Below are 25,640 nucleotides of genomic sequence, written 5' to 3'. Positions count from 1 at the left end.
CCCTCTCCCTTCCTCTCCGAAATCAATAAAACTGTATTAAAAAAAAAAAGTAAAAACACATTTTCAAAACTACAAGCATGCCAATTTTTAAAGGATTCTTATCTTTACTTCACCCTTCTAAAAATAATAAATAAGGAAAATAGATCCACTCTAATAAATTCATTTTGGACCACACTATCAAAAACTGTAACCTTCACTCCAGAGTTCCCATGCAGCATAAGAATGTATACAGCAAATGTGAAGGATCACTAAAAGCATACAAACATATAAAATAAACAGGAGGAAGACAACTCTGGCCTTTTCTCACTTCCAAAATGTAACACATATTTCTCACTAATTTGAAATTAAATTCACAATATGTATGCATGTGTGTTCACTGGAAGAAATATACCTATAAGTCCTCAAATTTAGGCCCAAATCTATAATAAACATAAACTAAGAGGAGAATTTGAAAACAGAAGCAGTGATATATTTATTCCAAATGTTGAATACCAGGTTCTAAATCATAACTGCAAACATTTAAAATTGCTTCTCATGAATATATTCTATATTAAGTCCTAAATTCACTGTACCTCCTTTTAATATTTGCTGGCATAGCAAAACCTTAAAAAATTTAATTACATTTTAAACTCAATATGAATAATAGAAAATTTCTTATTAAGGACATCCTGAGAAATCTGAGGGCTAGAGGATTATGGAATGTTTAATATTTTTTTAAATGAAGACAAGTTGCCTTTAAGTGAAAAATAAATCCTCTTAGCATTATTCCAATCTGAAAACTCTAGAAAGCAACCAATAAAATAAGTGTTTGGATATAACAAAGTTGCTATTTTATAAATTTCACCAGAGACTACACTAGTGCCCTCATGAAATATAAGGACATCAAATGCATAGATTAGTTTAGGCTACAAGTATAAACAAAGCTGCTTAAAGTTAAATTAGTCTTTAAAAGTTATATATTTTATCACTCTATCAGGTAAGTCAGTCGTGAGAAAAAAAAATTCTTTTAAAAAAATATAGTTTGTATTTTCAGAGAGAGTAGAAGGGAGAAGGAAAGAGAAAAAAACATCTATCCGCTGCCTCCTGCACGCCCCATATAGGGAATGCAGCCCACAACCCGGAAATGTTGTGCCCTTACTGGAAATTGAACAGGCAACCTTTAGGTGCACAGGACAACACTCAACTGAGCTACATTGGCCAAGGCAAAATATGATACTTTTAACAAGAGGAATTTAGGTTTGTTATTTAAAGGACTATTGCATAAAAGAGAAATGTAAAGTATATTCCCAATGTGATTTATTTCTCCCAATTCAAGTCATACAATTAAGAAACAGAGAATGATAGACTTTTAAAAATAAAATTTTCAAAGGCAAATCTGTGATTATTTCAAATGTCTAAATCACTTTCTGTTCCTAATGAATATTATATATTTTTTAAATTAATTGGGGTTTACAGAAAAACTGAGTGGCAAGTACAAAGAGTTCTAATATATTCTCTTCTCACCAGCACCAGGTTCCCCAAATATTAACATCTTGCATTAATCAGCAAGGAATATTTGCTACAACTGATGAGCCCAAACTGATAGCTTATACCAGGGATCACTCTTTGTGTTGTGCATTCTATGGGTTTTGGACAAATTTATAATGACACATATACACCATTACAGTATCATACAGAATAATTTCACTGCTCTAAAAACATTCTATGCTCCCCACCTATTCAGCCCTCCTCCTTGCCCTGTAATACTGCCTTACCCCATAACCAGTGACCATTTTACAGTCTCCTTAGTTTTCCGTCTTTCAGAATGTTATATAGTTGAAATCATAGATAGCCATTTCAGATTGGCTTCTTTCATTTAGCATTTGGGACTCCTCCATATATTTTCATTGTCTAATAGCTAATTTCTTCACATCCTATATAATGAAAGCCTAATATGCTAAGTGTCCAATCATCTGTTTAACCAATCAAAGTGTAATATGCTAATGATATGCTAAGACCGCTCAACCACTTGCTATGACGCGCACTGACCATTAGGGGGCAGGCAGTCGACTGGCCACTATGATGTGCACTGACTACCAGGGGGCAGACACTCTGACTGGTAGGTTAGCTTACTGCTGGGGACCAGCCGATTGAGACTGAGCGAGATGGGCCGGACACGCCCTAGAGCCCTCCCACGGTCCCTCACTGGCTGGCCAACCTCCCAAGTCCCTCGCTGGCCCCGATAATGCATTGGTGGGGTCCCTCGGCCTGGCCTGCGCCCTCTCGAAATCCGGGACCCCTCAGGGGATGTTGGAGAGTCGGTTTCGGCCTGATCCTGCTCAACGTAGGAACTGCCCCCTGGTGGTCAGTGTGCACTCCTCAGGAGGAGTGTCTCTCAGCCAGAAGCCAGGCTCACAGCTGGTGAGTGCTCCCCTGTGGGTATGCACTGAGGGATCCCAGATTACAAGAGGGTGCAGGCTGGGCTGAAGGACCGCCCCCCCCACCCCCCCACCACAACCTGCACCAATTTCATGCACCAGGCCTCTAGTCTCTAAATAATATTCTGTGTGTGGATGTACCAGTTGTTAATCTATTCACCCACAAAAGAACATCTTGGTGTTTCCAAGTTTGGATAATCCTATACAATAAAAGGCTAATATGCAAACTGTCCCCTTGACTGGGAGTTCGACTGGGAGCTCGACCAGCAAACTGCCCACGGCCCCTCCCCCTGGCTGGTCCCGCCCCAGATCGGCCCCCCCACCCTAATCGGGGGTGGGGCCAGCTGGCCAACTGCCTGCAGCCCCTCCCCCAAGCCCCATCCCCTATTGGCCAGCCCACCAACCACCCGCAGACCTGCCCCTCCCCGGCCCGCCCCATCCCTGATCGCCCCCTGACCTGGATAGGGGTGGGGCCAGCCGGCCAACCTCCCGCGTCCCCTCCCCCCGAGTCGGCCCGGCCCGATCGGCCCTGATCAAGGCAGGCTGGCCAGACCCCACCCGTGCACGAATTCGTGCACCAGACCTCTAGTTATGAATAAAGTTGCTACAAATACTTGTGTGCAGGGGGTTGTATGGACGTCATGTCTTCATGCTACCTGAATAATTATAAAGGATGGTAAGAATATGTCTAGTTTTTTAAAAAACTAAAACTGTCTTCCAAAGTGGCTGTACCATTTTGCATTACCACCAACACTGATAGTTACTATTGCTCCACCACTTTATCAGCACTTGCTGTTCTCAGTGTTCTGGATTTTAGCCATTCTAATAGGTATGTGGTGGTATTTCATTGTTTTAAGGGCAATTTATTTTTAAATCCTACAGATTAAACCTATAGATATATCTGCATATATGTATAAAGTATGTAAGTATACATAACTGTATTCTGTACCATTTTAATAGCACAAAATTGAAAATTAACTAAATGTTCATCTTCAGGATATGGTACTTCCATGTAATGAAATATAATGTAAGAAATTCAACAATTTCTGATATACAATAATCTTTAAAATGTATCATTATAGCTTGACTTCACTTCCTAGCACTCTCTTCCTTTCTTACCCCATACTCCAGCCACTATGACCCCTTTATTCTTTCTTCCTCAAATACCCAAGCACACTCCTGCTGCAAGCTTTTATGTTTTTTCTTCTGCTTAGAACACTCTTTCCTCTAGATATCTGCTCTCACTTTATTGTGGTCTCTGGTCTTAAATCATATTAGATAGGCCTTCACTGACTTCCCTATCTAAAACAGTCCCATTTTATATCCTATACTCTCTTGTCCCTTATTCTTTTACTTCACAGCACTACTTCCTGCAATTTTTACTGTTTTATCTATTTTTTTATATGTCTCCCCAACACTACAACTGTCAGCCTCAGTAGAATTTGTTAGCGTTATTCCTTCCAAAAGCCTCAATGCTTAGAACGGTGCTTCCATAATGAGTACTTAAAAATACTTTTTTCGTTTGAAATGTCTGAAAAGCCATGGTTCACAACAGTGTGTATATTATACTATATACACAGGCTATATGTAGAAAATATCTTTAGCAGCATGCTCAAGAAACTGAGAATAGTGGTTGTCTCTAATGAAATGAAGTGGGAAGGTGAGGAGTAGTAATGAGGGAAAGGCCAGAATGTATATACTTACATAGTTTGAATTTTTAACTAAGTTCATTAAGAACACAAAATATTAATTTTAAAAACTAAAGAAAATATATGTCCAAAGAATATCCTAATTTAATTTGCCGCTTCTTTTAATATTTTCTACCTTTAGCAGGTACCTTTATTACCAAAATTTTTAATGCTTTAACTTTTTACTTCATAGGTTTCTTCAATTAACAGGTATGATTTAAAGACGAATGTTATTCATATATATAATATGTCTTTTAAAAATTAGAGATATACTGACATGTTAATAATGACTACTTCTAATTAGACAGCTAAAGAGTCTTTACATTTAAACTTTTACTCCCCACACTAAGCATAAACTACTTCTATAAAAAATACATGAAGAATTGTAAAGATATTCAAGTAAGATTTAAAAGACCATGATTTTGCCTGGCCAATGTGGCTCAGTGATTGAATGTCAACCCATGAACAAGGAGGTCACGGTTTGATTCAGGTCAGGGCACATGCTCAGGTTGCGGGCTCAATCCCCAGTAGGGGGCGTACAGGAAGTGATTATCTCTCATCATTGATGTTTCCATCTCTCTCTCCCTCTCCCTGAAATTAAAAATAAAATAAATAAAAGAGCATTATTTTTAAATCTTTTAAATGTTTAATTTCTATATTCTCTTTCTAGTTTTGTTTCTTCATTTAGAATGTAATTCTTAACACTTGAGAACCCAGCATCTTATAGATGACATATCCTTACAACAATGGTTTTAGGTTTCTTTTAAATTAATAGTGTTTTCCAATGATTACCATTAAATACAGATACATTCCTACAGAAAATTCTCCTTCCATAGAATTGTAGATTGTAAAGCCTGAAGTAACTACAAGCAATTTTGTTTCAGGCATTACACAGATGAAATAAGTAAAGTCTAGAAAGTTCAGTAAATTTTCTAAGGTTATCTAGCTATCTAGTAATGAAAGAAGAGTAAAAAAAGAGATTAGAACGCAGCCCTTTTGCTTTTCCTTATAGCACTCATTCTACTACAATTCAAACCAAGTTAAAAATCTCTGAGAGGAAAAGGAATAAAATGGAGCTAAATGTATAGTATCCTGAGTGATCCTCCATCCAGAAAATCTTCCCATCACTGTTACTTTGTTGCTATTCCTAAGATTATAGAAATTTTTTCCATGTCTGTTAAAAGCAGCAAGGAACCTAGCAATAGACTCCACCTTGGACTCAGCTGTCTACAGGTAGAGAGCATGTATTCCTTGCTGAAAGTCTGAAGCCAATCTAAATATGTAATTGTAGTACTGAAAGTTTTCCATGTTTGTGAGTATATTCACTTAGTAGAAACTATACCAGTTAATGCATGAGTTCTGGAAAGTGAATCAGTTCTATTTCAACTCTGTAAAATAACAGTTTAGAATTATTGACAGTACAGTAAAATAAACTACAAAAAAATAATGTAAGATAAATCTTAATACCATAAAGTAATAACACAGCATGTCATTGGACTCTTGAGTACTATTAAAAAAAATGGTTTTGCTATAGAAGTGTTTCATTTAACAATAAAAATCAACTGATGAGAAAAATGCATTTAGATACATTGTTACCAAGGATTATAAATGGATTCCCCTGTACAATTCTCATGATTTTAAGGAGTACATACCAACAGTTTTTTGTCGTACTATACTCCTCGCCTTTTCAGTTCCTGGGGAACCAGTGGTTGTTGCACTTCTCTGTCTCATTGGGGCTTGGCCAGGCTGATCACGACTCCATCCTCTAGAAAATGACTTGTCAACTGAGACTTTCTGAAATTCATGTCCAACTCCTAGAAATGTAGTTTTGCAATCTTAATATATCTGATCAATAATCTTTTCAGATTATGTGTGCCACCTAACCTCAGATTCTTAGATTTATTCATAATATATATATCTAAGTGACAGTTCGACTGGTAGCTATGACATGCACTGACCACCAGGGGGCGATGCTCCAACCAATAGGTAAGCTTGCTGCTGGGGCCCGGCCAATTGGGACTTGGTGAGAAGGGCTGGACACACTCTGGAGCCCTCCCGAGGCCCCTCCCCAGCTCGCCAACCTCCCACGGTTCTTCCATGGTCAGCCAGCCCCGATCAGCCCAATTGGGACTGGGCTAGACAAGCCAGACACGCCCTGGAGCCCTCCCACGGTCCCTCCCCGGCCCCAATCATGCACCAGTGGGGTCCTTCAGCCTGGCCTGCACCCTCTCGCAATCCAGGACCCCTTAGGGGATGTCAGAGAGCCAGTTTCGGCCTGATCCCTGCAGGCTAGGCCGAGGGACCCCACTGGTGCACAGGCCTCTAGTATATTATAAAGTAACAAGATAAAATGCTTGTGTACTGTAAGGCTTTACTGAACTTATTTTAGGTAGAAATCATATTCTAAAACAGATGCAGAGTTTTTAAAATATGCCATCGACAATAACTATTATAAATTCTCTGCCACCCAATTGACTCATAATAGAAATGAAACATCTGGATAAGCCAAAAGAATAGGAAATGAGCTAACCAAAAACCATCCTGACATGGAAGTTACTAAATATCTACCTGTCAATAATAGTTACTTGGGAAATAGTCCTGGAAAAAGTAGTTTGGTCACATACTTACGATCTAGTGTTAAGTGTGAAATGTGACTCAGATATAATCTCTAGTTAGAAACTATTAAGAATGGAAAGTACTAATAAACCAAGGATCATAAAAACATGTATTAGTGACATAATCACTGTTACTGCCCCTCTATCCCTTTTAAATATTAGGGAGATATGCAGTCCACATGTAGAGTGTTTGCTTTTAGTTAAAAACTAAGAAAATGTTTTCAAAATAATTTTCAAATAATTATTTTTAAGTAGAAAAATATAAAACCATCATCTAACAAAAATTTATGTATGATAAAGGAAGAGTGTTTGATACATTTCAATTTTGGCTAACTATTAAAAATAAAATATTTAAGATTCTGACTTATTTATCTATAACTCTTTATGTACACAACACTTTGTCCCATATCAACATTATTACTGATTTTAAGGTTCTTCAACCTTCAGGATAAATGAAGAAGGAAATAATGAAGAGAAAACATGACTTTTAAACTCAGCTCTCTCCCTGAGGAGACCAAACCATTTTAACAAATTTATATGGAACATCTCTGTGAACAACTCTTACCTTTCCCTTTATGCTTTTTTTGCTTCTGTTCACTCAGCTTATCCAATGGTAAATCACTGAGATCCAAACTATATAAATTTCTAGCTAAAACTTTAGTTAGTGTCTCCATAGTCAGTGACCATTCAGTGGCTAATTCTTCCCAATAGGTCAATGATGACAAAACTGAGAGTAAATCATCCCAAAGTTCTCGGGATATGTACACATTTAGATTTGCTTTGATCCAGGCAACTATAAGAGTCTATAAAGACAAATAATCAGAAATAAAAATGAAACATATTCAAACTCATATATATTCAATTATTTTAAAATTACTTAAAAACAAGTAGAATAATATCCATGACCTTTTCTTGGTACATAGTAATTCATGCAATCATTAGTATCTACTATATATTTCAGTTCAACAATTGCCAACTCTCAACATTCTAGCAATTAAGACAAGGTGCCAAAACTGAAGAGAAATCTCCTTAAAGTTGCTCTTTTACGTTAATATTAAATAAATGCTTTTTATAAAGATACAAAATCTTCCCCATACTATTAACCGTTGAAATTACTGAGTAGTTAATAGTTACTGAACTAAAAAAAAAACCACACTACACCCTCAAATTAAAGCTAGAAATCACTAACTATAAAACTTGAACGTTCTAAAAATAAAAATTAGGGATGTACTTAACTTAGTGAATGTAGTTTTGAAAAATAACATGTAAACTGAAGAATAAAATTAAATTTCATTGTAAAGATACCAGAGGAATTAAGTGTTCTGTAATAAATCCAATCATAGTAAAAAACTTATACTGATACTGCAGATATAACCTATTAAAGAAATAAGTCAAAAAATAGCTTTTTAAAAGCTGAACTCTAAAAATTTTATTAAGAAATTAAGTTTACACATTAAGTGTAAAGATGAAAATGAGCAGAGTTTATAGTACAGAAGAGCCTCTATGCTATCTTTAAATGTTCAGATTACAAAAAAGTTATTCCATATAGCAAGGTAAAATTTTATCTTCCTATAGCTCCCACCATTGGGTTAGTTCTAACAATGGGGAAATTAAAGAGAGAAAGAATAAAGGCTAATGAAGTCAAGAGGAGTTTAGATAATAAATATAGCTGGTTTCAAAGGATTTTTCACTAACAGCATAGAATTTTAGGTAAACTAGCATATTTGAAAATAAATTAATTTGAATGGTTATACTTATGGTCAAGAATTAGATCTCAGATTTTGACATTAAGAACTATTTTTACCCATATATTTGTATTCAGTGTGTCATATTAAGAAAATATTTTGCTTTCTATTTTCCAAAAAAATTCATAATACATTCAAAGTCAGTATTTTATCCTCAGGTTGGAAAACATGATGTATAAATTCCTATAAAATCAAACTACCACTGATACTTCAAATAAAGAAGTGAAGAGAATAACATCTTATGAAACAGCATAAGTAAAAATCTTGATTATTTACTACTTTTCATTACTGTGGAACAATATAAAAGAAAGTTTTGGCTCTCCAACAGGACCCGAGACTTGGAAACTCATAAAGCAAACAATCAGGCTACTACTACTCATGAAGCCCTCCAGCAGCTTTTTGCAATCATACAAGTATGCTACACAAAAGATAAAGTAAATATCATCAGCCTGGGTTAACCCTTTTTTCTCAGACTCAATATTTCCTCCACTTTTATAGTAGATTATGAATTTGTACATATGGCAAATAGCATATTTTAAAAAGCAATTTTTAATTTAGCTTTACAAAAGATACTTTAATATAAAATGATCTCCGATTTAAAGCTCCCCCCCCCCCCCCGTAACAAATACAGAGCTCAGTGAATCTTAAAAAAATACATATCTATCCTTCTATTTAACTATCTATTTATTTATTTTTATTGCCTGAAAAAGTGGTCCTGCAAGTCGACCTGCCAAGGTCATATTTTTTTTCCCCTGGAACTGCAGAAAAGCTTGTGATGGCATCTTCAGTACAGACTCTGTGACTCTGAGCAACACAAGCAGCATCTGTTCCCTTAAAGTAAAAAAATTAATTAGTTTCCTTCTTGCATATGTTTGCTTTTGATTAATGAGTAACTTTCGAATTATTATTTGCTTTAAAAATTGTATTATCTTTAAATAACTCAAATAGCAAATATCTTCCAAAATTTTAGAATTCTGAAATATTAAAATTTTAAATTCTACTTTATAAATCTGTATCATTTTAATTTTTCAGCCACAATACCCTCTCATCAAATAAATATTTATGCAAAAGCTGAAAATTTGGGGTGAAAGTGGTGAGGTTGTTCCCATTCTACACCCCACAAATTAAGTAGTATACTTAAGAAACTGTTTGAAGAACATTCATTCAACTATATAATACAGTTCTACCTTGATCCATCTTTACAATAGGGAGAACCACCACATATCTAGAATTGAAACAGGCTCAATTTAAAAAACTACATGATTTTATTAACCAATGTCATACCAATAAATTCAATTAAAAAAGAAACACTACATGATATTTTAAGATTAATAAATTATTATGAGCCTGACAAGTAATCAAGCACCATCACTCTATTGCCTCTTCCCATCTTTTAAGTTTGGCCATTTAAAAATATATATTTTTATTGATTTCAAAGAGGAAGGGAGAGGAAGAGGGAAAGAGAGATAGAAACACCAATGATGAGAGAGAATCATTGATTGGCTGCCTCCTGCATGCACCACATTGGGGATTGGGCCTGCAACCTGGGCATGTGCCCTGACTGGGAATTGAACCGGGACCTCCTGGTCCATAGGCTGGAGGTCCATAGGTCTACGCTCAACCACTGGGCTGGCCATTTTTTAAACCCTTTATATTCTCGTGTATGCAAACAAGCCATCCTAATAATACCTTTACCTGCCTCTTTCTCCTTGATGTTTATTATTAAGACCACAAAACTACCATATTTGCACCTAATAATTCAACCATACGTGAAAAAGAGGCTGACAAGAGAATTACAGTTGGATGTATAGTGAGGCTAACAGCCTAAGTTCCTATCACAGCCCCTCCTCTTTGGCTTTATTTGCTGGCCCATTTTAGACATAGCAACACATGGAGCAGTCCATGTGAGAAAAAATACAGCAGAAGCAGCAACCGATTCCATATTTAGATGTCATGGTTATTCTGGAAAGTGAGGACAAAATAAAATAGAAAAGTATCACTCAATGAAAAATATCCTGAATTTATTAACAAATGAATGCATGGAATCATTCATAAAATAAAAATCAAAGGTGCCACATTTGTAATCCTAGGCTTCTAGCTTAGCTTTATGAAAAGCTATTTGAAGTAAACTGCATATGCAATAAAGTATAGATTTCCAAATAAATCTTATCTGATTTGTGGTCAAACCTTAACTCACTCATGTATTAGATAACCTTTCACTTTATGATACAAAAATAATGATTTTAATTCATAAAGACTTGTAAACTCAATAAAAATATGTGGGTAATCTTTCATTATGCTTTTACTTAAAGGAATTGATAACATTTATGAAAAGAATTCTAAAATTATGTTCCAATTTTAAAATAAGACTCTCTTTAACCTGGCTCCACAGCACTGATCAAAGCATTTAAAAGGTAAAAAAGGGCAAACTAACAAAATAATTATTCAAAGTATTTTAGTTACTGGAAAATAATAACTAGGGCTCTGAAGTCAGAAGGACCACAGTTCAAAGCTCAGCTGTGTGAACAAGGATAAATTACTCAATCTCTTGTGCCTAAGAATCATAAAAAATAGGTATCATCAACCTCATAGGATGCTATCAGGATTAAGAAAATACATGTAAAATGCTTGAAAAAATACCTGGCACAAAAAAGTGCTCTAAATAAGTTAATAACTACTTATAAATACAATTACATTAATACTTTTAATAAAGATTTTTTCAAAATAAAGCCATTTTTCCATACAGCAAAATGTAAATTAAGCATGTTCTTTGAATAAGAACTTCCATTCTTTAAGAATGAGTCAAGGAGAAAAATTATATGTATAAGGATGTTGACCGTCCTCCCCTCCTCCAACAACAAAATGAAATAACTACATATCCATCAATAGGTGACTGGTTACGAAAATTATGGTACACATATATGGCATAATACTATGTAACTGTGTGTGTGGTTTGGTGAGAGAACTTTTGGCCATCTTTTATTTTCTTTTTCAAACTTTTCTTTGAATTTCATAATGAACATGTGCCATTTTTATAAAAACGGAAGAACAGCTCTTCTCATCTCCCCCAAAGGCCTATTTTTTTCCATTCAATTAAACAAATCTTTATAGAGTACCAATACTAGCTAAGGTACTATACTAAGAAATGTAGGAAATATAGAAACAAAACAACCAGTAATATACCTTTTAGGGCCTCTCAATTCAGTGAGATAAACAGCAATTTATACAAGTAATTTAGGGATTAAGACAATTTGACAACTATAACAGAGGTACAAATACAGAATTAAAGGAAGAAAGGAAAAAAGTACAAGGATATGTGGAAAAATGAAGCTGAAACTAAGGACAGTTAATGATAACAAAAAAAATGGCAGGAATTAGACATTGTAAAGCAAAGTTCAGATGTGCTCAGGAAATTTGATAAAGCTGGAGGCAGAATCCCACCCTGCAAGACATTTAGGTTTGAGAAAGGGCTGGAAAGTAAGTAAGGGCCTGACTGTACATGGCCTTAAGTGCTAGGTTGAGGAATCAGGCATTCATACATTCCATATTTACTTATTCATTCATTCACACATGCATACATGCATTCAATCCTGGGGACACAGGAGGTTATCATATGCTCATTTTAGAAAAATAAGCCACGGGGCTTTTGGAAGTTTGAACAAAGATGTTGAGATAGCCCGTCTAGTGTGGCTCAGTGATTGAGTGTCAACCCATGAACCAGGAGGTCGCAGTTTTATTTCCAGTCAGGGCACATGCACAGGTTGTGGGCTTGATTTCTAGTAGGAGGCGTGCAGGAGGCAGCGAATCAATTATTCTCTTTCATCATTGATGTTTCTATCTCTTTGTCCCTTTCCCTTTCTCTCTCTGAAATCAATAAAAACATTTTTTTTAAGATTTTCTTTTTTTTTTTAAATATATATTTTATTGATTTTTTACAGAGAGGAAGGGAGAGGAATAGAGAGTTAGAAACATCCATGAGAGAGAAACATGGATCAGCTGCCTCCTGCACACCCCACACTGGGGATGTGCCCGCAACCAAGGTATATGCCCTTGACCGGAATTGAACCTGGGACCCTTTAGTCCGCAGACTGACGCTCTATCCACTGAGCCAAACTGGTTAGGGCTAAGATTTTCTTAAAAAGATGTTGAGATAAAGTGAAGGAGACTATTGTTGTCATCATAATTATATAAAATGTTATATTCATTTATTCAATAATGGAAGCCTATAAAACATTGTAACAAGCCCTGTTCACAGACACTGTTCTCTAAAAATTACTATACCCATACACACAATATAAAAAACATAAAGAATAAAGATTTTTACCAAGTCTTTTTGTCCATTGATACTTGCACAACCATGAACCGATAAATGTTAAGAATACGTTTACACATATCTGTGTGCTCATCCAGAAGACTTTTTATTTCATTTGCAGGTTCAAGAAGAAATATATTTGATGAGTTTATAATAAACACCTAAGACAAAAGAAATCATTAGCCATTCATTATAGAATTTCAATGACAAATTTCTTATTCAAAGAAAAAAAAAAACCTTAGATGCTAATAAATTTAATAATAATAAATTTAAAAGCATAAGACGATAGATTAACCCTACACAATAAAGAGGTAATATGCAAATTGACTGTCACACCCTCTCACAAGATGGCCGCCACCATGTGGTCACAAGATGGCCAGCAGGGGAGGGCAGTTGTGAACGAGCAGGCTAGCAGGGGAGGGCAGTTAGGGGGGACTGGGCCTGCAGGGGAGGGCAGTTAGGGAGGGACCAGGCCTGCAGGGGAGGGCAGTTAGGGAGGGACCAGGCCTGCAGGGGAGGGCAGTTAGGGGTGACTGGGCTGGCAGGGGAAAGCAGTTGGGGGCGACCAGGCCTGCAGGGGAGGGCAGTTAGTGGGGGACCAGGCCTGCAGGGGAGGGCAGTTAGGGGTGACTGGGCTGGCAGGGGAAAGCAGTTGGGGGGGACCAGGCCTGCAGGGGAGGGCAATTAAAGGCGACTGGGCTGGCAGGGGAGGACAGTTGGAGGAAATCGGGCTGGCAGGGGAGCAGTTAGGCGTCAATCAGGCTGGCAGAGGAGTGGTTAGGGGGCGATCAGGCTGGCAGGCAGAAGCGGTTAGGGGCAATCAGGCAGGCAAGCAGTTGGGAGCCAGCAGTCCTGGATTGTGAGAGGGATGTCCCAGATTGGAAAGGGTGCAGGCTGGGCTGAGGGACATGCCCCCTCAGTGCACAAATTTCGTGCACCGGGCCTCTAGTTACATATAATTCTACTTCTACCACAAGCTTGATACCCTTAAATATTAAATCTGTGTATTTTATGTTTATCTAGACAAATTTTAAATTACTATTAGGCATGCCCCAAGTAAGTAAAAAACAGCATTTTTTAAAACTGAGAGCTTTCACATAATAATGCTATTGCTGTCATAAAATGAAAGGAACAATAAAAAAATACAAATAGTTTAGAATAAAAATGATACCCAAATCAAGAGTTTTCTGAATGAGGTGTTCAAAACCATCTTTCCTCTTTTTACATTGGCAATGTCTGTACATCTCTTTTGATAATAAACAGACTGTATAAACAGACTATATATTATAGTACTACTAATTAGGATCCATCAATATGTATCTTCAATTAAATTCATTACAATCAAATCATTAATTATACTTTGTTATTGAGGACAAAATTATAATGGTAACAGGCATGTGGCAAAGGCACTCAAGGACACTTTGCAAAAGAGAACATTGCATCCACTATAAACCTAGGATATTTACATCTTTTACATTCATAATTCTGATTTAAATCCCCTGGATGAATTATAAAACAAAATACGTTGTAAAATCATGTGAGAAAAGTACATTAAGCTAACTTTAAAATAGTTAAAATAGAAAAAAGTTGACTGTAAGCTTAGCAACACTGACCAAGAAATGCAAGAGAGATACAAATAAACATTAGAAATAAAATAAGGATACAACTATATATCCAGAAGAGAATTTTAAAATGATGATAGTTCACTGGATAACTTTATGCTAATAATTGAAAATTTAATGCTTTTTAAAAATATATTTTGACTGATTTTTAGAGAGAGACAAAGGAAGATGGAGAGAGAGAGAAACATTGATGTTAGGGAGAAACATCAATCAGTTGCCTCCTGAACCCCAACGGGGGATCAAACCCACAACCTGGGTATGTTTCCTGACTAGGGATCAAACTAGTGACTTTAGGTGCATGGGACAACACTCAACTAACTGAGCCACACTGGCCAGGGCAAAATAAATTATTTTGTAGGCAAACATAAATTGCCAAAAGTGACTCAGGAAGAAATAGAAAAGATGTATGCATTGAAACCATGAATGAAAGTGAACTGGTAATCAAGATCTCCCTGACCCATCTCTGAACACCAGGCCTGGAAAGCTTTACAGGTAAAGTTTCGCCTAACCTTCATGAAAGATGAGCCCTATTTTACACAAGCTGTTTGAGAGACAAGGATGAAGAAAAACCACCCAACTTATTTTTATAAAACTATAATCTTATTACCCAAAACAAAAAAAGACTATATAAGGAAAGTAAATAAAAGACCAATATCACTTATGAACATATGACTGAAAAAAAATAGTAGCAATTCAAATTGAGCAAAATATAATACTTTATGACCAACTAGTATTTACCCCAGAAATGATAGGATGTCTTGACATCAGAAAAGCCTGTTAATATAATATACTCTATCAATAGATTTAAATGGCAAAAAAGTATGATCATCATAATGTATTCAGAAAAACCATTCAGCATTTATTATTAAAATAAAATACTTTATTTTAGCAAACTAGGAAAAAATGTATAATTCCTTAATTTGAAAAAGAGTACTTATCAAAAATATAACAAATGCTATAACAGCAACTGAACCTGAGAAATACTGCCAAAAGCCAAAAACAAGACAAGGGTACTCACTATCATCTCATTGTCCTCAATGATGCCACTCATTCAAAAGAAAGTGGTGGAGCGGGAAGCAGAGAATGAATATAAATATGAATAAATTGAAAAGGAAAAGACAAAACTGAACTCTGTAGCAATCTGGGAGAAAAGCTTTCCAGACAAAAGAAGATGCAGATATAAGGTAACTGAGGTGACTGCCTGTGCAGCACATATGAGAAACAGCAAGGAGTATAGAATGAGGTGAGGAAGGAGAAAAGGGAAATACATCAAGAAACAGAGACAGAGCATGTGAAGCATAGATTCTCACACTACTAGTGGTAAAAGAACAAGTTTCTTCCACCAATCTTTAGCAGAAAGTTTCTATTATAAATATGATTTAAAAAAAATAGGAAAAAGGAAATGCAAAAAGACATACAAACTCAAACTTTCATTATATTCAATGACTCAGTTTATAAACTTACTCCCAATTTTACGATTATGTTGTGGGCCAGCACTAGTCAGTCTATGGATTACACTCTGAGGAACAATCTACACTAATAAAAGACAAAGATGCTAATTGACCATACCTTTGCTACGCCCACCAGCCAATCAGAGCGATATGCAAATTAACCCAACAAAGATGGTGGTTAATTTGCATATACCGGCTGGGAGCGAAGACTGAAGACAACTAGAAGGAAGCCAAGCGCTGCAGAAGGGAGCAAAGTAGAGGCGGCAGAGACAGGAACAGAGCCGAGGTGGTGGAGGCGGGAGCGGAGCCGGGGTGTGGCGGGCGGTGGGGGGCGGGGGGCGGGAGACAGCGACGGGTGGTGGGAGGTGGTGGCAGGCGAGAGGCGGCAGGCAACGGGAGGCGGCGGCGGGAGGCGGGAGGCGGCGGGAGGCGGGAGGCGGCGGGAGATGGGAGGAAGCCAAGGCAGCAGAGGCGGGAGCAAAGCCCTATTCTTGCAGGAATCTTCCTGCAACAGGCCTCTAGTCCTTTATAATCCTATGTAATAAAAGCCTAATATGCTAAGTGTCCAGTCACCCGTTCAATCAATCAAAGCATGATATGCTAATGATATGCTAAGGTCGCTCAACTGCTTGCTATGATGTGCACTGACCACCAGGGGCAGATGCTCTGACTGGTAGGTTAGCTTGCTGCTGGGGTCCGGCCAATCAGGACTGAGCTAGACGGGCTGAACACGCCCTGGAGCCCTCCCACGATCCCTCCCCAGCTGGCCAACCTCCTGAGTCCCTTGCTGGCCCTGATTGTGCACTGGTGGGGTCCCTCAGCCTGGTCTGCACCCTCTCGCAATCTGGGACCCCTTGGGGGATGTCAGAGAGCCGGTTTCGGCGCAATCCTGCAGGCCAGGCTGAGGGACCCTACTGGTGCACGAATTCATGCACTGGGCCTCTAGTGATGTAAATAAAACCTTACAGACCATTAGAAAGGCTTTTGCTTTTATGATTAATGATAAACTTACTAGAAAGTTTTAAGCAGAAAAATGACATGGTCTGACTTTTTTTAATAGGATCATTCTGGCTATTATTACCAGGGTGATGGGTGGGCAAAAGTGGAAGCAAAAATACTAATTAGGAGTTTATTGCAGCCTGGCCAGCATGGCTCAGTGGCTGAGCATCAATCTATGAACCAGGAGGTCACAGTTCAATTTCTGGTAAGGCACATGTCCAGGTTTCAGGCTTGATCCCCAATGGGGGGCGTGCAGGAGGCAGCAATTTATGATTCACTCTCATCATTGATGTTTCTATATCTTTCACCCTCTCCCTTCCTCTCTCTGAAATCAATAAAGACATATTTTTTTCAAAAAGGAGTTTACCGCAATAATCCAGATGAAAGATTATGGAGGCCTGGACACAAAAGGTAATGTGAGTGCTCAATCCTAGTTCCAATACATTAGGAAAACTGACAGAATTTGTTGTCAAATTGGATGTAAGATATAAAAGAAAGATAGGAAACAAGATGGGCTGATAAAGGTGGTCGGCAAATTTATTACATTTAAAAAATTATACTCTACATTGAAATACTGAACTATGTTCAAAATATTTAATGATTATGTTATTTTTAAAAAACAATCAAAAAGTGATCCACCTGCAAAACTGCCTGGGTACCAGCTCGTATGTTTTGTTCTGTGGCTTCTTCAGAGGCATTATGAAGAACATCTTGGTAAGTGCCATTTTTTGCCCAAGTGGAATTTCGAACATGATCAGCAATATTGGTCCCATTTTCCTGAAGCAAAATACCAAGTTTTTAATATGTCATTAATTAAGAATGCTATGACAAATCAGTAAGTTGAAGTAACTGGAAATTATTGGATACCACTGCCAAGCATCTTCTCAAAACAGAAGATGTTTTATTTGATTACAAAAGCTGTTTGTTCACCAGAGATTACTGTATCATTTCAGATATAGAGACATTTTCCTATGTACTGAATGAATAAACCTCCACTCTGTATACTTACACATTTACACAGCCTTGAAAGAGATGAATTTCGTTCCAAAGTAAATGCCTTAATCTAAAAAACTTAAATAAAATAGAAAATTGCTTCTATTTATCCTACTTAAGATTAGTAAAATTCCCGTTATCTGTAGAAAAATTCTGATACTTGAAACCACTAAACTTGCAGCTTTCTGCTTGAGTTTTAGCTGTCAAAATCTTACTAGAGATTTCCCTTATCTGTGAAAAGCCACACAAACAGAAATTTCACTCAACGTTGTTCCCTTTCTTAAAGTTACTCTCTAGTTTCTTTCAGCTTTTGGTCACTCACCAGTATCTTCAAATAGTTTGTTTTTTTAAAAATATTTTTTTCTAGAGCTTATTATTATAAAAGGCAGGTGGTTTCATCTAATACTTTGCCATTGCCAGGAGCAGCACTGAACTCAGCACTGAGGAGCCAAAACAATACCTTTCGCATTAAGCTCCAGATACCATCTAAATAGCTCTTCCTGAATGATCCACAAGCACCTCAAATTAAAAATGTTTAAAAGGAAGTTTATTAACTAAGTCTCCCCCATCCCCACCCCCCCACCCGCCGCCGCCCCAACTTCCTACCAACAACCTCTCTAGCCTCCTTGGCCACCACCACCAAACTTGCATTTTTAAAATTCCTATTCAAGAGTGAATGGCAACTACCCAAAGAAAGAAACTTGGGACACCTCCCCATTTCTCATTTCTCTCAGCGAATTTAATCATCAAGGTATATTGATTTCACCACCAAAGTAGCTCATATATCAGTCTTTTTCCTTATATTCCCATTGCAACTGCCACTGTCCTATCTCTTTCAGGTACTTAGCATCTCCCTTCTGAACTTGGCTAATATTTCCTAACTAGTTTCTTGCCTCCAGATTGGCCTCCAATCTATCTTCCACCTGAGACTTGGTATAATACTCCTGAAATATGTAACTACTCATGCATTCTTCTATTTATAATCCTTTGAAGGCTTTCCAGTGTCTAGAACAGTGATGGCGAACCTTTTGAGCTCAGCGTGTTAGCATTCTGAAAAACCCTAACTTAACTCTGGTGCCGTGTCACATATAGAAATATTTTGATATTTGCAACCATAGTAAAACAAAGACTTATATTTTTGATATTTATTTTATATATTTAAATGCCATTTAACAAAGAAAAATCAACCAAAAAAGTGAGTTTACGTGTCACCTCTGACACGCGTGTCATAGGTTCGCCATCACTGGTCTAGAATGTAATCAAAGCCAATTACAATGGTATACCTGTCACTGAACAGAGTCTAGTTCTTGCCTATCTCATATTTCCTATCATTCTCCCCCATCTGCTCTTAGCTACAGCCAATTGAAAAATATTTTAAGGTCTCTCACATTTTTGTAGATTCTCTTCACACTATGCAGTTCCTTTCCCATTTGTTACCTGCTCTTTACATCACGCTACCTCCTCCATGAAGCCTTCCCTAAACTGTTAGATATTACCTCTTTCACACACTAGATCACAGAAATAATATTGTTTTATACTATTTATTTTGTATATTTGTCTTCCTGCTAAATCATAAGTTATGTGAAGATAGAAATGATGTTTTTTCAGGCTTGTATCTCCAAAACTTTCTCAATTGGCATGTTTTATAGAACACTTTGAAATTTGTGGGAGTGTTTTGTTGTCACAAGAAATGAGAAGACCAGAGATTTTTAATAAACTGATCTACGGAATGCTAAACATACTATAAGGTACCCGAGAATCTGCACATAAACAAACTATCCTGTATCCAACATGTCTTACTGATATTATAAAATATACTGTTATCTTTACATTCCCATTTAGTAAATATATGTGTGTTAACATCACACTTTTTAAAAATCTAATCTATTAAATGAATAATAAAGTATGTAAGTCTTATCATTTTACCTCTTCTCTCTTTTCTCCTTCTTCCATTGAAATATCATGGTCTGCAACACTGTCAATGCAAGGTAAGTCAGAAGAGGAAGTCACAATTTCTTCAGGCTCTTGCATGAACAAAGGTTTTTCCTCTTGCTGAATCCATTCTTGATATACTTTTACCACTTTCCTCATTGCTGCTGCTTCACAAATTGGTAATAAAAATGCCTAGTGAAAAAAAAAAAGAAATGATACTTTTTAGATGCCTTTTACTTTGTCAAAAACCACTAATACATACCTTTCTATCCTGTTATAAAATGAGATATAGACCATTTAAAAATATATATGTTTTACTGATTTTAGAGAGAGAGGAAGGGAGAGGAAGAGAGATAATGATGTCAACCCATAAACGAAGAGGTCACCAGTGTGATTCCTGGTTAGGGCACATGCCCCGGTTATGGACTCAATCCCCAGTATACAGGAGGTAGTCAATCGATGATGTTTCTCTCTCATTGATGTTTCTCTCTATATATTCTTCTCCTTTCCTCTCTCTAAAAATCAATAAAAATATATTTAAAAACAAGATTTTAATTGAAACAAAACAAAATCTAACTCTGAGAATAAAAATCACATGAAACAAGTCAACTGAGATTTTCTAAGCATATAAAGAAAAAAAAGTTACAACTTTATTTTTTTTTACATATAACAATTTATTTAAATTAAATAATAAGGCAATAATACTTAGAAAATTAAAAGAAATACTTTACAGTTATTCTTTTCTTTAGGTACTTTCCCGGTTGCCTTAACTTTTTAAAAAGGAAATATGTCCTTGTCACTCACAAGAATACCACATTTTCATATCAAAATAAATTTTTTTTAAATCCTCACCCGAGGATATGTTTCCCATTAATTTTAAGAGATCATGGAAAGGAGAGGGAGAGACGGAAAGAAACACCGATGTGAGAGACACACATTGATTGGTTGCCTCCCGCATGCCCCTGAGCAGGGGAAGGAGCCTGCAGCCGAGGTATGTGCCCTTGACCAGAATTGAACCTGGGAGTCTTCAGTCTGATGCTCTATCCACTGAGCAAAATTTCAAAAGAAATTTTTTATACAATTCAGGCAACAAAAGTAAGACAGTAAAAATACTCTTAACCTAATTATATAAAAAGGGTTGAAAATACTTAAAAAAAAAGACATGAGGCTAATTCTAATAAAAAGAAAGCAATATAAATGTACTAATAGTAGATAAAATAGATGTTAACATTTGGAGTGCGGGTGAATTTCCCGCCAAAATATAAGATGGCTCTGTCTTTTGGTTTCACTGAGCAAAATTTCAAAAGAAATTTTTTATACAATTCAGGCAACAAAAGTAAGACAGTAAGTTTACACGTTTCCCGCACTCCACCGCAAATCTATATGAACCGAGTTAAAGACGGCTCCCGCGGTCTAATAAAAAGAAAGCAATATAAATGTACTAATAGTAGATAAAATAGATGTTAAGCAAAAATAACTTCTACAGATGACAAAGGCCATAAATAAAAGGTTTAATTCACCAAGATCTATATATATAAAAGGCCAGCGACCAAAATGGCAGAACGACCAGAATGACCGGTGGCTATGATGGGCACTGCAGCAGCCAACCAGCCTGTTCTGAGCCCTGGTCAGCTCTCCCACCCCACCGGGCCTGGCCCCCGATAGTCCCCCAACATCCCAACTGGGAGCAGGGCCGACCAGCCAACTGCCCAACGGCCCCTCCCCCTGACTGGCCCTGCCCCAGATAGGCACCCCACCCCAATCAGGGGCGAGGCCGGTTGGCCAACTGCCTGTGGCTCCTCCCCCCCCACTGACCTGGCCCAATGGGCCCCCATCGGGGCAGGCTGGCCAGACCCCACCCATGCACAAATTCGTGCACAGGGTCTCTAGTATGATTACAAACATGCCTGTTATTTAATTACACAGGTTCAAATTATATATATATATATATATATATATATATATATATATATATAAAAAAATCTATGAGCCCTAGCCAGTTTGGCTCAGTGGATAGAGCGTCACCCTGCGAACTGAAGGGTCCTGGGTTTGATTCCGGTCAAGGGCAAATGCCTGGGTTTCGGGCTCTATCCTCAGTAGGGTGCATGCAGGAGGCAGCCAAATAATGCTTCTCTGTCATCATCGATGTTTCTCTCTCTCCCTATCCCTTCCTCTCTGAAATCAATAAAATATACATTTAAAAAAATACATGAAACTATAAAGGAAAACATAGGCAAATCACCATCAGAGTAGATTTTAACACACCCCTCTCTATAACTTTATGTCAAACTGACAAAATATCTTAAGTGTGGACATAGAAAAGTTAACAAACACAATAAGGTTGATTTAAGACACTTTAATAATTACTGAACTCAAAATAATACATTATTTTCAAGCACATAGGATATTTATGAGAATTGACTACATATTGAACTATACATTTTAATAAACTTTAAGTAATTAGTACTATAAGGACTATATTCTCTGACCAAAAAAACTGTTAGAAAAAAGAAAACTGGAATTATATAAAATGTTTGAAAGATACACATTGATAAGTGACTCATAGGACAAAGAAGGTATTAACATGAAAATTAAAAAATATTTAGAAGTAAACAATAACATCAAAATTAGTAGACTATAGCTATAACATTATTAAGAGGTAATATCATAGCCTCAAAAATGCTTATATGAAAAAAAATGTGAGGCTAAGATTAATTAGCTAAAAAAAAAAAAAAACCCACCAAAATAAAATCAAGAAAAGGAGAAAGAAAAAAGCAAAAATTAATAAGAGAAAAACAAACATAAAATGGAGAAAATTTTAAAAGCAAAAGTTAAGCCCTAACCGGTTTGGCTCAGTGGATAGAGCGTCAGCCTGCGGACTCAAGGGTCCCAGGTTCAATTCCGGTCAAGGGCATGTACCTTGGTTGCGGGCACATCCCCAGTGGGAGATGTGCAGGAGGCGGCTGATCGATGTTTCTAACTCTCTATCCCTCTCCCTTCCTCGCTGTAAAAAAAAAAATCAATAAAATATATTTTTTAAAAAATAAAATAAAAGCAAAAGTTAATTCTTTGAAAAGACTAATGAGAGTGAGGGAGTGTGAGTGAGTGAGGGAGCGAAAGGGGAGTACGTATGTAGTATATGTGTGTGTGAGTGAGGGACAGTTATATCCTGCAGGACTCTCAGGGGCTGGCAGACTGGGCTCTCCTAGATGGGAAGACCCTGCCTCCGCTGCGAGCACTCCTAGAGCAACCAGCTCTGGCACAGAAACCACACCATCTCGAAGGGGAGAGCTGCTGTGACTAGGAGCCCAGCCTCACCACCACCCAAACTGGCCTCAGACACCATCCTGGACCCTCTAGCCCAGTGATGGTGAACCTTTTGAGCTCGGCGTGTCAGCATTTTGAAAAACCCTAACTTAACTCTGGTGCCGTGTCACATATAGAAATTTTTTGATATTTGCAACCATAGTAAAACAAAGACTTATATTTTTGATATTTATTTTATATATTTAAATGCCATTTAACAAAGAAAAATCAACCAAAAAAATGAGTTCGCGTGTCATAGGTTCGCCATCACTGCTCTAGCCACTCTGACCAAAGACCTGCCACCTCATCTGCAGACCCACAGACTCCGAGACTGCAGCCTCCCCGGCCATAGGCTCCTGTGAGCCTAGAGTGCGCTCCCCTCCCGCGAAGCCTGATGTTTCAGACAGAGGCCCCATGCAACTTGGCACCTGGAACATTCAGTGAGTCCCAGAGTACATGACCCCTCCCTTCCCCTCCAACCCCGCTGCTTCAGCCTTAGGACCAAGAGAACTCGGCTCCTGCACCCCTTGGTGAGACTTGGAGTACGCACCCCTCCCGCCAAGCCCGTTGCAGGACCTGTGCTACTGGGCACTTGGGCCCCTTGGTGAGAGAGTGCACACCTCTACCACCAAGCACACTGCGGGCTCCGCAACCCAGCACAGTCAGGGCCTTTGGGCAGTGTAGGCACCGACCCAGACACAGATAGAGCTTTCACCTGGTACACGCCCTACCCCCAGCCCAAGTCAGAGCTGCTAGTGCAACCTGGTGTGCCCAGCCACAGGTCATAGTATCACGCTGCATGTACGCTGCCAGAGGGACCTAGGGCACCATTCTGCCTTGGGTGCTGGTGTCGCACAGTGAATTGCATGCTAGAGGACTCTGGGCCCTCACAGGGAGTCACACACCAGAGAAATGTGCATGTGCCCCATTGACCCCGTGAATCTGAGGTGGATAACTGAGGGTCCAGGACTAGGGGAGAAGGGGGTATAACTCAGAGCAGAGACAATAAAGGTGTGAAACTCAAGGCAGACCCAGTCTCCGGTCTATTGAGTCCCAGATCATTGAACCACTAGGGCAGGGGTCCTCAAACTTTTTAAACAGGGGGCCAGTTCACTGTCCCTCAGACCGTTGGAGGGCCGGACTATAGTTTAAAAAAAAACTATGAACAAATTCCTATGCACACTGCACATATCTTATTTTGAAGTAAAAAAACAAAACGGGAACAAATACAATATTTGTATTTGCATGTGGCCCGCGGGCCATAGTTTGAAGACCCCTGCACTAGGGTCTTCAACACCTGAGACCATAAGCAAGGAGCCCAGGGGCAGAAAGAGACAGCAAAAAAAGGGGAGACAAAGAAACAACCTCCAAAGGAAAGAAAAGGAGGAAGCGCCAGGAAAGGAACTAAATGAGATGGAGGCATGCAATATGTCAGAAAAAAATTCAGCCTAAGGGTCACACAGTTCATAAACCAGATGGATAAGAAAATCACCAACTTATGTAAGGTGCATAAGGAAATGAAGAATGATATATCTACAATAAAAAACACCATGGAAGGTTTCAAAAGTAGACTGAAGAAGTGGAGGACCGAATTAGCGAATTAGAAGACTGGGCAGTAAAACACACCCAATATGAACAGCAATTGGAGAAAAAAAATTAGAAAGCAGGAGGAGAGCTTCAGGTAGCTTTGGGACAACATGAAACAAAGTAACATCTGTATAATAGGGGTACCAGAAGGACAACAAGAGGAGCAAGGATTAGAAAACCTATTTGAAGAAATAATTACAGAAAATTTCCCTGATTTTGGCAGGGGGGTGGGGGGGAAGTCACACAAGCACAGAGACTAACAAGATGAATCCAAAAAGACCCACACCAAGACACGTAATAATTACAATGGCAAACACTAACAAAAAGAGAGAATTTTAGAGGCTACAAGAGAGAGGCGGAGAATTGCATACAAGGGATCTCCCATTAGATTATCAAATGATTTTTCAACAGAAACACACCAGGCCAGAAGGGAATGGAATGAAGTATACAAAGTGATGCTAAGTAAGGGACTGAATCCAAGAATACTCTACCCAGCAAGGAGAAATCAGGAGCTTTGCAGACAAAAAAAAAAAAAAAAAGGCTAAAGGAGTTAATCACTACCAAGCAAGAAATGCTAAAGGGTTTGCTCCAGAAAGAAGAAATAGAAATGGCAGAAGGAACACAGGAATACAGAATAAAAATAGCTACAAACAAGTATCTATCAATAATACCATTAAACATAAATGGATTAAATGCTCCAATCAAAAGACATTGGGTGGCTGAATGGATAAGAAAACATGACCCAAATATATATGCTGTCTACAAGAAACCCACCTCAGAAAAAGGGACTCACACAGACTGAAAGTGAAGAAATGGGGAAAAAAATTTTTCAGGCAAATGGAAATGAAAAAAACAAGTTGGGGTAGCAACACTTGCATCTGAAACAATAGACTTCAAAGTAAAGGCCATAACAAGAGATAAGGAAGGTCACTTAATACTAAAGGGATAGATACAAGAGGATATAACTCTAGTA

At 37.8% G+C, this 25,640-nt stretch overlaps 1 protein-coding gene across 15 annotated transcripts in view; it reads right to left on the bottom strand.

Annotated features, from left to right (window-relative positions):
- Positions 1-25,640, bottom strand: part of RALGAPA1 (Ral GTPase activating protein catalytic alpha subunit 1) — a 281,001-nt gene that overhangs the window by 177,926 nt on the left and 77,435 nt on the right. For all 15 annotated transcript variants that reach the window (XR_002828508.1, XM_023751509.1, XM_023751508.1 and 12 more), the window contains 6 exons: positions 19,769-19,966; positions 17,489-17,626; positions 12,790-12,938; positions 9,167-9,296; positions 7,286-7,523; positions 5,758-5,919 (listed from right to left, as the gene is read on the bottom strand). Coding sequence is in view for 14 of the 15 variants with exons in the window: in XM_023751509.1 (XP_023607277.1) it covers positions 5,758-5,919; positions 7,286-7,523; positions 9,167-9,296; positions 12,790-12,938; positions 17,489-17,626; positions 19,769-19,966 (1,015 nt within the window). In the remaining variant the exon portion in view is untranslated. The remainder of the gene's footprint in view (positions 1-5,757; positions 5,920-7,285; positions 7,524-9,166; positions 9,297-12,789; positions 12,939-17,488; positions 17,627-19,768; positions 19,967-25,640) is intronic.

The sequence above is a fragment of the Myotis lucifugus genome, unplaced genomic scaffold, assembly GCF_000147115.1.
Source record: "Myotis lucifugus unplaced genomic scaffold, Myoluc2.0 scaffold_22, whole genome shotgun sequence".
Classification (NCBI taxonomy): Eukaryota; Metazoa; Chordata; class Mammalia; order Chiroptera; family Vespertilionidae; genus Myotis; species Myotis lucifugus.
This window is presented reverse-complemented; position numbering and strand designations above follow the sequence as displayed.